At 30.9% G+C, this 15,919-nt stretch overlaps 1 protein-coding gene across 1 annotated transcript in view; it reads left to right on the forward strand.

The window, feature by feature from the left end:
* The window catches only part of Smp_157620 (hypothetical protein), a gene marked incomplete at both ends in the record, with an annotated part of 52,943 nt that extends 37,903 nt beyond the window's left edge, over positions 1-15,040 (forward strand). Inside the window, 5 exons of the mRNA XM_018795005.1 lie at positions 6,284-6,876; positions 8,661-9,212; positions 11,058-11,249; positions 13,093-13,568; positions 14,942-15,040. Coding sequence (XP_018649361.1) covers positions 6,284-6,876; positions 8,661-9,212; positions 11,058-11,249; positions 13,093-13,568; positions 14,942-15,040 — 1,912 coding nt within the window. The remainder of the gene's footprint in view (positions 1-6,283; positions 6,877-8,660; positions 9,213-11,057; positions 11,250-13,092; positions 13,569-14,941) is intronic.
* Between the last annotated feature and the right edge of the window lie 879 nt (positions 15,041-15,919).

The raw sequence follows: 15,919 nt of genomic DNA on the forward strand, positions 1-15,919 counted from the left end.
CTTATTCTATTCACTAAATCTATTGTTATTATTCGTGTTACGTAATCTAGTATTATAATCTTGGTTATTAGTGTTCACATTTCCTCACGGAATTAGTACTTTAACAAAACTTTTTCATATATATATACGATTGTACAGCTTGATAATAAATTCGTTGAAAAGAGATCCCTTCGCTGAACTTCGTGTTTTTAATTTTAAAATTATAGTTACCGGAAAGAAATATGACTACAAAATCAAACCAACAATAAACTATGAATACTATGAATACCAATGAACTGTGAATAATAATAATTATTTTGATTATTTTAAGTACGGTACGACTGGTTTTAAGATGAATATAAAAGCCAATAAATTGTACGGTGATTAACGTTTTAATAACAATGAGTTCCAGTAAGCACGCTATCACCGGTTTAGATTTATGCCCGATTGTGGTTATGGACAGAGATATGTTTTTCACAGCTTGTCATATCATACGATATATTGTGGAAAAATATGTACATTTAGATTTATTGAGTATATATTTTGTTAATACTTGAGTCTAATACTATTTTCTTACATTTACAGTCATACCCTTAAAATTTATGATTTTAATGACAGTTACAAACTAGTGTCCAATATTGTCCAGACGGATGTTTTATTTAGTTTGTGGTAGAAATGTGAGTCACTCAATGTAAAATGTATTCGAATGATAATGTATACGATATTCTTATCGAAGTTCACTGATCATATTTGACCTTAAATTATACTCAGAACAATATTAGTCATTGTTGATATTTTAAAACTAGGAGTAGACAATAATAAATTATACATAACAGAATGTGTTGACTGGAAAGTCAATCAATTACACGCATTGTGTTTTGTGTCGTGTTAGTTTTTACAAACAACGTTACAATCATTCAAGTTCTAAACGAGTATACAGGTTATTTCGTCTTTGATAGTGCATTATACATTAACCTCATAAATAAGATTTATTTTCATAGAAAGGTCACAATGATATACCATGAAGGATATAAATGACAAATAATTTCGTTTTAGTCTCAAGACAATGATTATTCATTAATAACAATAACAAGTACGTGGTTAAAGTTATGGGGTGACATTTGCCTTAAGGCAATTAAAATCTAGAAAGTATTGGACAGCAGCGCTCATCCATAACCCGCCGGTTATGCAGTGCTTCCCAGCTCCCAGTGGTTTTCTTGTTTAAGTCAATTTGTGATGTCAACAACACAACCGAACAAAACATTAAGACCACTTATACGAAAACAAATATGTTCAGCAATTTAACTGAAATGTACTGTGAAATCCTTCCACATTTACATTAAATAATATATCTAACTGTTAATTAATGAGAAGAAACTAGTCATTATATAAATAAACCTGATACACATTAAAAGCCTTCGATTAGACATATGTTGTTTCTTACTACTTAGATGATCTTCAGATGTGTTCATTCATGAACGATCTCAAGACCTTCAGGTCAAGAAACCTGTAAACCACTCTGGGGACCGATATATTTCGACATAGTTATTGGGACCAAAATACTTAAAAGTTTTGGGTAAGATTCCATATACATTCATGAGGACGCTTCTATGAACTCCTAAATTATTAATGTCGAATCATATATTCCTTCATAGTTTCCTATGACTGCCTAACTGATAGCATTTCGTGTTTGAAATAAATAAATAAATCGTAGTACATATATAAAAAAACCTAGATATTTTCACACTTAAAACAATATACGAGCTCGAAAGTTACAACAAATGTTTTCGGCCTTCCAGCTATACATATTACCGTCGGGCTAGTTACTAACTCATTGATTTAATCAAATATTGTTTTTCAAAAGATTACCGTTGATAATTATTAATACTTATCGTTTTTTTTACTTTAAATTGGGTCATATAAAAATTCTGGTTGAAAAAAAGAACCGTTTTTACCTTAAACCTATTCCATATATATATGTATATATTCTGAGACAAAAGTCTAAATTTAGTGCAGTGTTATATAAATCATTTGTGTGGTTTGTTTAGTTCTTCTCATTGATGTTTAGGCCTGCAATTGATCAGTTTCTTTTTGGTATGAACGCATCCTATGAGGATAGTCATTATTTTGCCATTGGGTCTGCTTATCAGCGATATATAGATTGTGTCAATAGTTTTACTCTCTCTCTCTTTCCCTCTGTATATGCATATATAACTTTACTTCTAGTAAAAATATCAATGTATATCTCAAGAACAAACTTGAGAATTTGTCTGATATTAAATTCGATTGATAGAAGTCAGATCAGTTGAACGGCTTATTTAAAGCGAGTCAGAATTCATTTTAAAAATCTATTTTATCTATAAGATTATGATTTATATAACCCATAGTACTAACCTTACACTGGTCAGAGGATTTAATTCAAAGCTAATGTGAATTCCACACACCATTATTATTACTTTGACATTGGTAACTACGAAAATAAGGAATAATAATAATTATATTATCTTTAATACCTCTTCGATCTTCACTAATAATGTCACTATTTAGTCAATGATTTTTAAGTAATATTGCTAAGGATTAAGAAATGGAATAATATTTCCGGAAATCTCTTTTTTTAGATTGATCGGTTTGCAAAGACTATTGAGTTTCATATTTTTCACCATGGGCTGAATGAGGACTTTTCTTTAAGATGGAGTTCACTGATTTCGTCCTACTATGAGTTTCGTTAATGTATATTTCCGGTGGTAGTCGTGTGATATCATAAAACTGATCGAGTTTGGAAGTGTACAGCATTGAGCGCCAGTTCAGTGGTTCTGAGCTCAAGTGTTTACGCAAGACTGAAGGTTTCGAGTCCTATTCATAGTGGGGTTGTGAATTCTCAGCACGTAAGAGTCCCATGCAAGGACGAAACAGCTGTTCAGTGCTTTCTGGTTTTCAGCAGTTATCTAACTGATTATCGAAGCTATGAATTGCAGTGTACTGTTGATCATTCTTTTAGAAAACAAGCCTCACATTGTCCATCTTATTCAGTAACAAAAAAGTGCTTTATTTAGAGAGATTTCATTTTATTTTGAGTCTTGAAGCGATCTAAGAAGAGTCTCGAATTGAAGTAAACTCATTTCATTTTGTAATCCGTTAGCTTTATAAGGTTTTAATACATTTTTGTTTCTTATTTAATTATTCTTGATACTAGAAACTTCTCTTTAGCTGTGTGGAAGTATCCTTATCTGTGGAAAAATCTTTTGTAACTGATAATCAATAAATCTAAGGATTTATTCAGTTTACTAAAGAAGCAGTTGAAAAATGGGGATTATGGTCATAAAAGGAAACAATAAACTAAAGAGTTTAGCCGCTTATTGAGGAATGAGATATGAATTTTCATCCAACGATGGGAATTATCTACTGGTCATTTTGCGTACAGAAAACAATAAAGCAAAATTAATTGGTGATTCATTTGAGATTTAGGATTTTCTGAATCATTTACCGAAATAACAATGGGTTTTATTTATGAAATTCTTGGGTTGACTAAATTTATAAGATACGCATATACCTCTGTGGTTGATATTTCAAGGGAATCTAGCGTTATTAAAAGCAATGGAAGGAAAGCGTCGGAATAAGTATGGTAATGACTATGTTATTATAAATTATTAGTAGAGTTCTGAATTTGAAATTTAATTTCACCGACTGACTTTAGCTAGTTAACCATGGAAAACCATGAAGTAATAAACAGCCATTGTGTCCTAGTCTGGTACTATTTAACAATGCGTTTTTAGGATGTTCGGACTACATATCGAAAACTTGAGATTCAGACGTCTAGGGTCTACTGCTTTACACTTTTAATTTGAAATGGTTCGTGATATCATAACTATACTATTAGTGATGTTTGTTTTACACTCAATATGGCTGAACTATAATCCCTATACACTGGTCTTACAATCTGTATGTGAATTCCAAATGACTACTTTCCATGTTTTTGAATTTAGAAGTGGAAAAATTATAGTCACTATAATTGATGCGTTAATTGTAAATCCGATTAGTAAATCAGAATGTTTTAGTTACAATTGTTTTGCTGTCACCAAATAAAGTAAACCATCCATAATTTTATATAAAATTCTGAATATTTTCACAGATAAGTATTTTTTGACTTTTATAAACAAATGGGTTCCGTTATCTAGCGCATTAAATGTTTGGTTGGTTTTCTTGTGTTGAATTTGACTTATCGTATAATTAATCATTCACTTTTTGAGAACAAAATTTTGTTAGATTACTCAAACTACTTGTAAGTAACTAACATGTACATTTCCCTGAAGTTGAAGTGGTAGTTTGGTTAAGACATTGTTTGAATTGATACGGCTAAAATCAAAATATAATTAAAACATTTAATAAAGATCATCTATTAGCAATCAAAATTAACTCCATTTAATAACTAGGATAACAGTCTCAGATAAATTTTAATGTTAGAGTGAATTATATTTTCCAATAGGTCTACCTGAGGTGCTTACTTAATTATTTACTTATGCCTGTTACCCCTCGTCGAGGAGCATAGGCCGCTCACCAGCATTTTCCATCCAACTCTGTCCTGAGCCTTCCTTTCCAGTTCTTTCCAGTTGTTATTCATCCTGAGGTGAGCTGAATAATATTCAAGCTAAAAACCCAGTGGATGAAATCATTATGATGTATCCGTTAGGAGTGCACCTGGTAAGTGCTAACACAAACTAGAAATGCTAATGGGTTATTTATGGGACATAATTTCTTCCGGATGTACCAACTAATTTCTAGCTTGCTGTATGACTGGAAGCGACTAAGAGGATGGTGAGAACTGTTTCTGAACATGACAGTAGGCCATACATTGTTCGAATTCTACGACTTAATTCCTTATTCCTGTTACTCCCCAAGGAGAATAGGCCGCTAACCACGAACGTCGAACTAGATCTGTCTCGATCTCTCTTTTCTAGTTACTCCCAGGTGTTATTATTCTCTTTGATACCTGCCTCCGATTTCTGACGAAATGTGCTATCTGTTGTTTATCGTTTTTTCCTCCCTTCGAGATTCCAAGTTAGCGCCTGCCTAGTGATGCAGTTTGATGATTTTCCTAATGTATGTCCTATCCACCTACTTTAGCTTTTCCAAGTTACCTCTTCAGCTAAATGCTCGTTTGTCCTGTCTCACAGTAAGTTGTGGCGGATACTATCCGACTAACGGACATTCAGTATCTCGTTTAGACAATTGCTTACAAATACTTGTGACTTTTTATGACGGTTGTAGTATTTCTCCAGGTTTCAGCTCCATACAACAGAACTGTCTTGACGTTTGCATTGAGGCACAGAATTACAGAATATCTCAGTAAAATCTGACAATCATACAGTAAACATTTTATTTGCAAACTATCAATCAATTATCTCAATCTTGAACCTTCTTTTACAAATATCAGTCCATCGTCTCTGATTTCATTGTTCATGCATTTTGATACCAATTGCGTCCCGTTCCCGTTCTTCCTTATTGATCTTCTACTGAAATACGTTCTATGCCTAACCATCATTATATAGCACTTATGTGGATATAAGTAACTCACACCACAGTATGAATTCCACATGATGTTGTCGATTCTCTCACTTACACACTTTATAGTGTCAACGAAGGTTTCATGAGGTTCTCCTATCCACGCTGTTAAATGGTTCCTCATAGTGAAGATAGATGATGTATAGTGACGTATCCCATGCATCAGATTGCAAAACAAGGGTTTGTAGTGTTGTGATCTTATCTATGCATGTTCGGTCCTTACTTAATCCAGCCTATTGATCATGATCTACTGAATCTTTGATTCGGTAGTTTGGCCATGCTAAAAAATTCTGAATTTCAACTGATCTAAGTCCTGGATTTGCAAATTTTCTCTAACCATATATCATATGACGATGTCCCACCATATATTACACGATTCCCTAAAGTGATAAATGTTTTCATTAACTAACATGGGTTAAAGAAGTTAGAAGTGTGTCTTTAGTTGTTTTCATTAGTTTGCGCTGTCTTTAAAACCGATGATTATTTGTCAGTTGTATTAGATATAAGCCATTTATATCAGACTTGATCATTAAATAAAAACTGTCCATTCTTTTAACTAAGCAATGGATGTTTAAAATGGAGCTTTTCCTGTGAGTTATTAGAACACATTTTTGGTAGTTCGCAAAGAAGAGTTTTTTAATTTCTTAATTTTAATTTTTTTCTTCTTTTCAATTCAATTTGTCGTTCACCATTCTATTTTTATTTCCTATTGTTCATTTGATAAACTAATTTTGAATTCATTTAGGGTATCAAATAAGTCAACATATAATACATCGTGTTCAGAGCATCATCAACATGAAACAACTATACATCGACATGATTGTTTACAAAAGAATCCATCATTTAATCTGAATGACATTTGTCTTAATGCAAATATACTTGGTAGCTGTAGTCCGACAGAAACTATAGCTGCTGGTTCAAATTCTGGTTCAATTGGTGTTCGCACAGGGCATTCGCTAACCAGTGACCAATTTAATCAAAATGTACGAATGAATATCTATCCATTACATCATTCTAATTGTACACATTCTGATTGTAATGTAAAAAAGATTAATGAAACAGTACCTTTGTTAACTAGTAGTCATTGTAGTTGTGGCGTGTCGATTGATACATCAGCACCAACACCATCGGGACCAATTAATTGGATACCTAATGTTGGAGCATTCAATATTGGTATATCTGGTGGAGGGTGTTTTGAAGATCGACATTCGACATCAGTTGAAAGTGATACTGATGCCAATAATTCAGTGAAATTAATAAATAATTGTCCAGAAAATGGTAGAAATTGGCAAAATGATATGAATTGTGGTAAATTAAAGTTGAATAAACAATTATCGGGTAAGTTGTTACTAATTTGCAGAATTCTATGTTGAAATATGCCAGTGAATACTTGTGTAATGAGGAATATGCTTAATTTTCTAGTTCTAGTAAATCATTGGATGGTAATGCAGACGTGGTTGTCATCAAAATTAAGAAGTTAGCTTAAAAATTATTTGAGATTATGAACCGTTCAATGTTAGACTACCATTAAATTCTGGAAGAAATGGACGACCGTTTCGACCATATGGTCAAGTCATTTCAAATCACACCACGTGGATCTTCGTTTAAAATCCTCTACAAAGTAAAAAGAACAGACTCTAAAGCACAACCAAACCTGTAGCATTTCATGATTTAAAACCCGAACTCTATGAAAAAAAGAGTCACTTTCAATCTCTTATTCTCTCATGGTCTTACCACCCCTTTGAGTTTTATAAATTATAAATGATAATGATAACCTTCCCCTTCTCCTCCTTTATTAAGTAGACAGTTATCTGTATCTTTTATATCATAGATCATTACCTTTTATTACTTTCATAACTGTTACATAAAGTAGGCTTTAAATGATTTCTGATTACTTTGCTAGATGATTCAACTTAGATTTATCCAATACTTCGAAGCTTTAATTACACTGAAATAACACGCATTTATCAGTGATTATACTCAATACTTGAAACTTTTGATAATCTTAGCTAATTTATACGATGTTACTTTATTTCCATTGACTTTAACTTGAATAAGTTTGACTATCTTTGATAATTTTGTAAAACACCTCTAGTTTACCATAAACTACTACACATAAAAAATTACCCATTAATACTATTGTGCAGTTTCAAAAATGGAAAAGAAAGTTCCTTCTCTGAAACGAATTAATTCTTTTTTAATGAGTTAATGAACTTCTTCCGTTCTCTAAAAAATAAAAAAACTTTCAGTAAAAAACGCTTATTAGTCATATTCTTTTAAGTAATGTATCCTACTTTATCATCCTCATCATGACTGTATAATGTCGTGCATTCCATAACCATTTACAGAATATATTAGCACTGTTTAAATGAATGGATAAGTTTTAAGGTGACCTATGAATATTATTATATACCCATAAACATTAAAGCAAATGAAGAAATAAATTTTGTAAGACTTTAATTCATAAAACTTATGAGTACCTTATTGAGATGAAAACCGGACGATGTTTCAATCTAGTTAAGGCAACACATTTCCTTTCTAAATAATATTAAATGGAGAGGTTAAATAGAACTCTTAAATTAGTTTGCAGTTTGATGATATACAAGAATTGCACTTTACTCTCTAATGACACCAGTTACAAACAAAAAGGAATCGTATAAAGACTGTTTTACTTCATCTTCATATCTCACTACATACTTTATAATACGTGATTAGTACAATTGATTAAGCAGGGTGCTTATTACTAGCCAGTTAATAGTTGATATATTCACTTAAATTGATTCAGACAATGATATCCTACTCTTACCATCACTGGTTACGGTGCGTTAGAGAAAAAAGGGGTTTTAATAAATGGTGGATTACTAATTTTGTTTGGTAACATGAGGCAATGAACCTAAATCTCACATCGTAAGGTTTCTGTGGTTTATGTATCCATACAGATACTCTAATGGCAAAATGTATTCTATATAAACGTATGTCACAATGACTGTACGATGGTGGTCCAAACAGGATGCACATATTCCAGCTAATATTGATCGAAATTCAGTGAAAACATCAACAGCAGGATAGTTCAAACCATTACAAATTATTTTTTTTATTTTTTCCTTTTCATTATTTTATAGCTGACATGCATGAACGTAATATAGAGTCATTGAATGGAAATATTAATCCATCACGTGACATGACATTATCCTATCTTGGATCAAGTGTTCAAAATTCAATTAATTGTCATGCACCTTATTGTCAACAACCACAATTAAAAAATATGGGGAATCGTAGTCCATTCAAACCTCCTGGGGCCGTAATTAATCCGCCTAATTTACAAATGACATGTTGTACAAATAATAATAATAATCCTCATACAAATTTTAATCGTTCACGTGATTTTCGAAGTAATCTACTAAATAAAATGATTGGAGATAATGGATGTACTGGAAGTGGTAGTCTTACAGATGAAGTGACTGCATCTTCACCAGGAAGTAGTGCTACTGGACGTACTCATGGTTATCTAAATCAAATCTCATCTTCACCAACAAATACAAGTTTAAATTTTAAAAAATATAATAGAGTTATAGGAAAATATGAAGATGAAGAAGATATTAATGATGATTTAAATATTAATCGTGATACAAGTTTTAGAAATTATGGGAGTAAACATAATGAACTTGGAACACGTATGTTACGTGTACTTTATTTTTCATTTAATAGTATACGGTAGAAATATACTTTATTAAAGAATTTTAATGACTCTAAAAGTGACATTGCTAAATATATCCAGTTATTAACCAATTAAAATGTGCAATTTATTTTAGAAAACTGAATAATAGTGTCGGGTTTAGAGTTAAGTTTTAAGAACTAAAGTTAAGTTTTATACAGTTGAAATCGTGAGTCAACTGAAGTTAGACCAACATGTCTAACATAGATATTAACACCGTTGGATGCCAGCTGTCTCAGTGGTCTATCGGTTAAGTGCTCGCGAGCGAGACTGATATGTCCTGGGTTGGAATCTCGCGAGGCGGGATCGTGGATGCGCACTGCTGAGTAGTCAGTCCCGCAATAGAACGAAACAGCCGTCCAGTGCTTCCAGGTTTTCCCTGGTGGTTTAGCTTCAATCGACGCACAATTTCAACTATATAAAATTACTAAAATCTCCACGAAACCCCCTTCTGATTAAGGTCAAGTGTTAAAGTTAGAAAGCAAGAATGTTTCGTAATCATATGAGTGAGTATTTCATGCATTACTTTTAAGATTTGAAACTTTCAGAACTGTGAAAGTCATTATTTTATGCTAAAAATATCTATATTTTTTAAATTTTATTATTTTCTCATAAAAACTATTCACTAACTCATTATCATTTTAGGATCACTGAAGACAGTTTATATTATTTAATCATTTCATATTAACTAATCTTTAGCCATTTTATGACTGTTGATTTGTATTTTTTAAAATTAACTCTTAACATGACACAAGCTATCCATCATTGAGTGTGTAACTTGGCTCAAAAATCGAAGAACCATTCCCTGAAATTTGACTTGTTTGTTAATAAAGTATAGTTGTAGCTGATATCACCTCGCGCTAAATGTTTGCTTGTGAAGAATAGAACTCATTACATATGGAGATCCTCACTTTCATATTAACAATGCTACAAACTACAAATGTAACAGATATTTGGGGTTTTATTAGTTCTGGCATGAAAACCTAAGATATCAATCAAATCTTACCTTGATAAATGAAAGTTTATGTTCCTTCCATTCCACTTTCATTCACATTATCTCACTTCCACTAGATGGAAATGTCAGGAATGACTTTTTAAAAGTCATCTCAAGTATCATCTTTCATAAAATCTGTACTATTTGTACTTAATAAATAGAGATTATTAATCGCATTTTAACTTTGGCAATAATCAAAGATATATTAACACAATAAGAACAAGAATGTCAGTAGTATATGAATTTCACTCAAGCCAATAGTAAAAAAGTATAAAATGAATAAAAATTAATGAGTTTATATTAAGTCCTTTGTACCAATACAAAGTAATGGATAAAATTAAAATAATGCATTTAATTATGAAATAATTTTTTTGATATTAGATATAATACAAACAAGCTAAGACTAGTACACTCTTGTCTTGAAACCCTTTCATAAATTCTACGGTTAAAATAAAGCTCCGAGAACAACTACAATGTGATTACGTGTAAGGATAATACTTACAATTATCGATTGCAATTATATGAATTACAAAAGTTTGAACGTACATGTAATGATACTTTGAATATGTTTAGGGTTTACATTATCTAAAAGTGTAGAGGATCTTAGTTTCGAATGAATTAGTTTGAAAACATACATTAGCGTACTATGTTGTTCCGTGATGAATTACATTTTCCGGTGTAGTATATATTATTTCACTTCATTACATGATGTCATAAGGTTTCTATCATGCACAAAGTATATGAAGTTTATGTTGATAACATCAATATATTAATTAAAATTCCCCATTATTTAATTTAACTATGAAATAGATCAAAAATTGTCTGTAAATACCTCAATTGATCAACAAAGCTTATCACCATTACCTCCAAGGAAGTACAGTAATAATAAAAATCAAATTCCATCTGATAGTCAAGGTGAAAGATGTCAAACTATTGGAACAGGTATATCAACTCGAAATAATGCTTTAAGTTCCGATTATGCTTCACAACAAAGTAGCCTAAGTAAGATCTTTTTAAAATAAACATTATTTTATAAATTAGTTTCTTGTTTGAAATCATTATTTTACACATAATTTTCTATATTTGAAAATAGGTTATCTAGAATATTTATTCATTTTTCTCATATCTTAAATGTTTTATGATCGATAGCATTCGATCTGCACTAAGACGGACTTGACATGCATGACATTGATCACCACCCAGTGATCAATCAATTGTGAGAAGTAAGTTCAAAGATATACGACCTGTATCAAAGAAGATACTACAGACGTAAGCTGATTACAATTCAGTTTATTTCTAATTATGATTATTAAAGAATAACTATATGTTCCTTTGATAACTTTAAATGATTGAGGAACAAAAACCTACCAAATAGAATGAGCTCACATTCTAATGTAAGACTCCCTTTCAAAGACTAATATTTGAAAGTTAAAAAAAATAGAAATTAAAAATCAGGATTTTTGTGTTGGATAAAAAAAACAGTGAAATAAAGAAGATATAAAGTATAATGTTTAATATAAAATTTTAAATTGATGAGTCCTTCTATGTTGAAAATCTAGTTCTATTTAAAACATCCACCTTAGTTTCCCTAAGTAAAGTACACCGAACCTTTGCTTATTCAGATATTATTTCGTATAAAGTTAGATCGTTTGTAACGCTTTTGGCTTATTCAGAATAATTTCAGCTCGTTCAGAACAGTTATCAATAACTATTTTGAGAAGTATGTTTAGTTTGGTAAATAGTAAATGTCAAGTATGATTGATTGATCTATTGTCATATACACAGAATTCAAAAAGCGTATTACGTTTGTCATCGAGTATTTTTCTGAAATCAGTAGTATAGGGGATCTATGGAAATTAAGGAATTTTTACAGTTCAAACATATACGAATCAACATGTATTATTGATATTCGTTTACCCGTCAGTGACTAGCTTCAAAAAGCAACTCCTGGAGTTCTAATGGGAAGTTATGACTAGTGAAGTTCAATCCGTGGCGAGTATGAGGTGGTTTTCTACAGAAAATAATGTATAAGGGTTGCCTAATATCATGAGTTGATTGAAGTTAAATATTAACACCGTTGTATGTCAGCTCACTAGTCCAATGGTTAAGAATTTGAGAGGGAGACATATGATCCTGGGTTTGACTTACGAATGATTTATCATAAATGTACAATCCTGAGGAGTCCCATACTAGAATGAAACACCTATTCAGTGCTTCTAGGTTTTCAACGGTGGTCTAGCTAAGACGAGTTCGATATTTAAAACTATAAAAACAGTATTTCATAATGGCATAAGTTCATATCTATAAACAACCAATAGTTTAATAGTTGCTTTCAACAAGGTAGAATAATATTAATAGTTAAATTTATTAATCAAGATAAATTTAAATATATACTAGTCAAACTATATACTATGTTCAATAAGTTTGTTTCCATTGGTGATGAACCCTGATGAATTAATGTTTGTAAAAGTCGAAAGTAATCCAACCATTGACCTAAAATACTGAATGGATTTAAAACTATGTTTTGAGTTAACTGGTGCTATAAATTAAGATCGACTAGAATGATTCTGTCTGTAATTAGACTTATAAGTCATGGGTCCTGCCACAGAGGATATATATACATATATATAAGTGTAAACACATATGCGTATGTAACCACTTTCAATAGTGAACGTTAATCGATTTTAGGACAAATTGCCAATTACTTACTATCTATTTACTCACTACTTTTTACAAAAGTGAAAAACAATGTACTAGACTGAAAAATGAGTAATTCACATATGGAGTATGGTTTAAAATAAAATTTCGTTTTTTACACTTTCTGTTATTTTATGTCAAAAAATAGGCAATAAGTCAAGTGGATCAAGTGCGACAAATCATGGTTTTTCACCGGAAAAACATATAAACTATCCGAATAAAGTAAAACTGATAGATATGAATACAAATGTACATAGTGTTGATGCATCATTTGTATTAGATCGTGTACCGACACCGGAGCCACAACATCGAACAGGACCATTTGCAAGACTAATGCAATATAATTTATCCGATCAACCGATTAATCGATTACAAATACATAATTTAACTGATGATGATTATCTATCGGATAAAATAGAAATTAAAAATAAAATTATGCAATCGCCGACAATTATGAAAAGAATGACAACAACAACGACACCGACTAATACTCTTTCTTCAAATACTATTACTATTAGTACTGTACAGAATGTATTTTCAACAAAATCAAATCATGGTTTAGAACTTAATAAACATGATAGGACTCCTGATACACCAGATAGTATTTCGGAACAGGAAATGATGGTAAGTAAATTTTGTATGACTAACAAACAGATGTGTGATTCGATAATATTTATATTTGATAGACTTGTAGTGGTCGGTATTCATTATAATCCTTAAACTTCGTATATAGTTCGTCCTGATAACGGTTACTAGATAACGCCTCAACGGTGCAATAATCCGAAGGCGAAGTGTTGATTACGTTTATTATTGCACCAGGCGTAGATATCCAAAATTATAGGTACGCTGAGCAAGCATGAAACACTAATGCTGAGAAGCAAGCGGGCAAGCGAGTGAACGAGTGAGAGTGCGAGTCGAATGAGCGAGTCAATGAACAGGATTTAAATGTACACATATATACATAAGAAAATGAATGAATCATCGAATTAATTAAGAAACTGGTAGTAAAGCTAGCAGAATAAATATATGCGTAGGCAGTAAGCAATGAACAACCATACAAATTCATACAAGTGCAACAATAATAAAAGTATAATAGTTTAGATAGGTTTTTATTGTACGAATGACTCTGTCCATTAAATAAGTTAACAAAAAGACATAACCAAATTAAGTGTGAACAAACTAAAATGTACCTGAGCTGCTATAGACTAGTTATTAAAAGTTTGGGAATTATACGACCGTTCGTCACAATAATAAAAGTGATTTTTGATAATGTGCACTAGATCCGTTTGAAGGTATTAACTTTATGAATCAGCAGATGAACATAAGTAATATTTAAAAAATTCCCAATAAACCACACAAAAATTAATACATTCATATCAGATTTAAACGAATAGTTATTCAGATATTTGACATTACTTAATCATAGAGTGATTGAATAAATGATATCTTACCCAAAGGCGATTAAATCACTTTTTTGAATTATAATGACCGAAAGTAAATCAAGGTAAGCGACTCACTATAGTTTTCGGATTAAAAATTAGGTCCAAACGAGTATTCTGAATCTAACTGGTAGTCCAAATCAAAAGATGCTGAAATACTAGCAATTGAAGGCAATATCAAGAGAATCCTATCAGAAGGCACAAACGCCAGTAGAGATTGATCAATTACAGCCCGTAATATTAATAACGCGAAAATTCACATCCTTGCGTACGTAAGAAATCAAGACTAAGTAGGTACTGGTTCTGTCTATTTTTCCTGTAGTTCAGATGCCTAAAGTCGAGGTACTCATTAATTTGTATGAATCAATAAAAAAACAGTCTTTCCAACGTATTTCAGTCCTTAAGTTACGATTCCTCATTCACGGCTTAACTAGAGACAATTTTCAGCATACCATCAATTAAAATATTATTTTAATTCGTTTAAACGGACAATTACAACACGATACTCAAATTTTCTTAAAATAACTCACATTTTCATTTCTTTTCTTCTATTTTCAGAGAGGTTTCAGTACAGAAGAATTAAATCAAGAAATGGCTAATTTAGAAGGTTTAATGAAAAATTTATCAGAAATTACACAGAATGAATTTACATGTTAACTTTAAATTGCCTTATTTGAATGTTGATTTCTTTTCTTGTTCCAATACTTGTTTATTCTTTTATCAAAATTTCAAAATTCTTTATAGGTCAATTTCATTATTTCAAATTGAAATAATTTTTATTTGAAGAATTCAGGGTACATTGTTTGTAAAGATAAGCCATGAATAACAAATGAAATGGTAATAAAATATAAATGCCTAAATCAGAACATGTAGGTTAAGAGCAGCAAAGTGTTTTAGAATATTTTCTCTTAACTACTTATCACTGATATCAGTAGACAAAAAATACCTTATAAAATAAAGCTGTCTACATGATAAAACAATATGAAATTCATTAATTGTCTCTATTATTATTCATTTACTCTATGTGAATATACTTGCATTTAGTCTATTGGATAATCAGTGAAATACTTATGAAATATTTTTATTCTTTATTTGTATAAAACAATAAAATGCCTAAAAACAGTTGTAAACACATTTTTACTCTAGTTAAATGAAATACACTTCCCAGTGAATTATTACCCAAAGAGTATGGAATTTATTCATTATTTAGTAATAAAACAAATGGATTATATTAGGAGTAATATTGATCACTATCCTCCATATCTTTTTGCTTGCTGTTCATTCTTCATAGATCAATTTCTATACTGAATTACTATAATCAAATAACAAGTTTACTTAATCATTACTTTAATGAAAATGAATCTAGTTCTTTTTTCAATTAACCTATGGTTAAAATACGGTCGGATTTTATTACAATGCCATTGTTTCGGTGAATAACAGTTGAAAGCTTCTTTTTAAATGACGATATACACAATTTATTTTCATTTACTGATAAAAGCGTCTTTGTTTTATATTCAAATTGTATCTCAATTCGTT

The sequence above is a fragment of the Schistosoma mansoni genome, chromosome 1 (assembly GCF_000237925.1).
Source record: "Schistosoma mansoni strain Puerto Rico chromosome 1, complete genome".
In the NCBI taxonomy this organism is placed as follows: domain Eukaryota; kingdom Metazoa; phylum Platyhelminthes; class Trematoda; order Strigeidida; family Schistosomatidae; genus Schistosoma; species Schistosoma mansoni.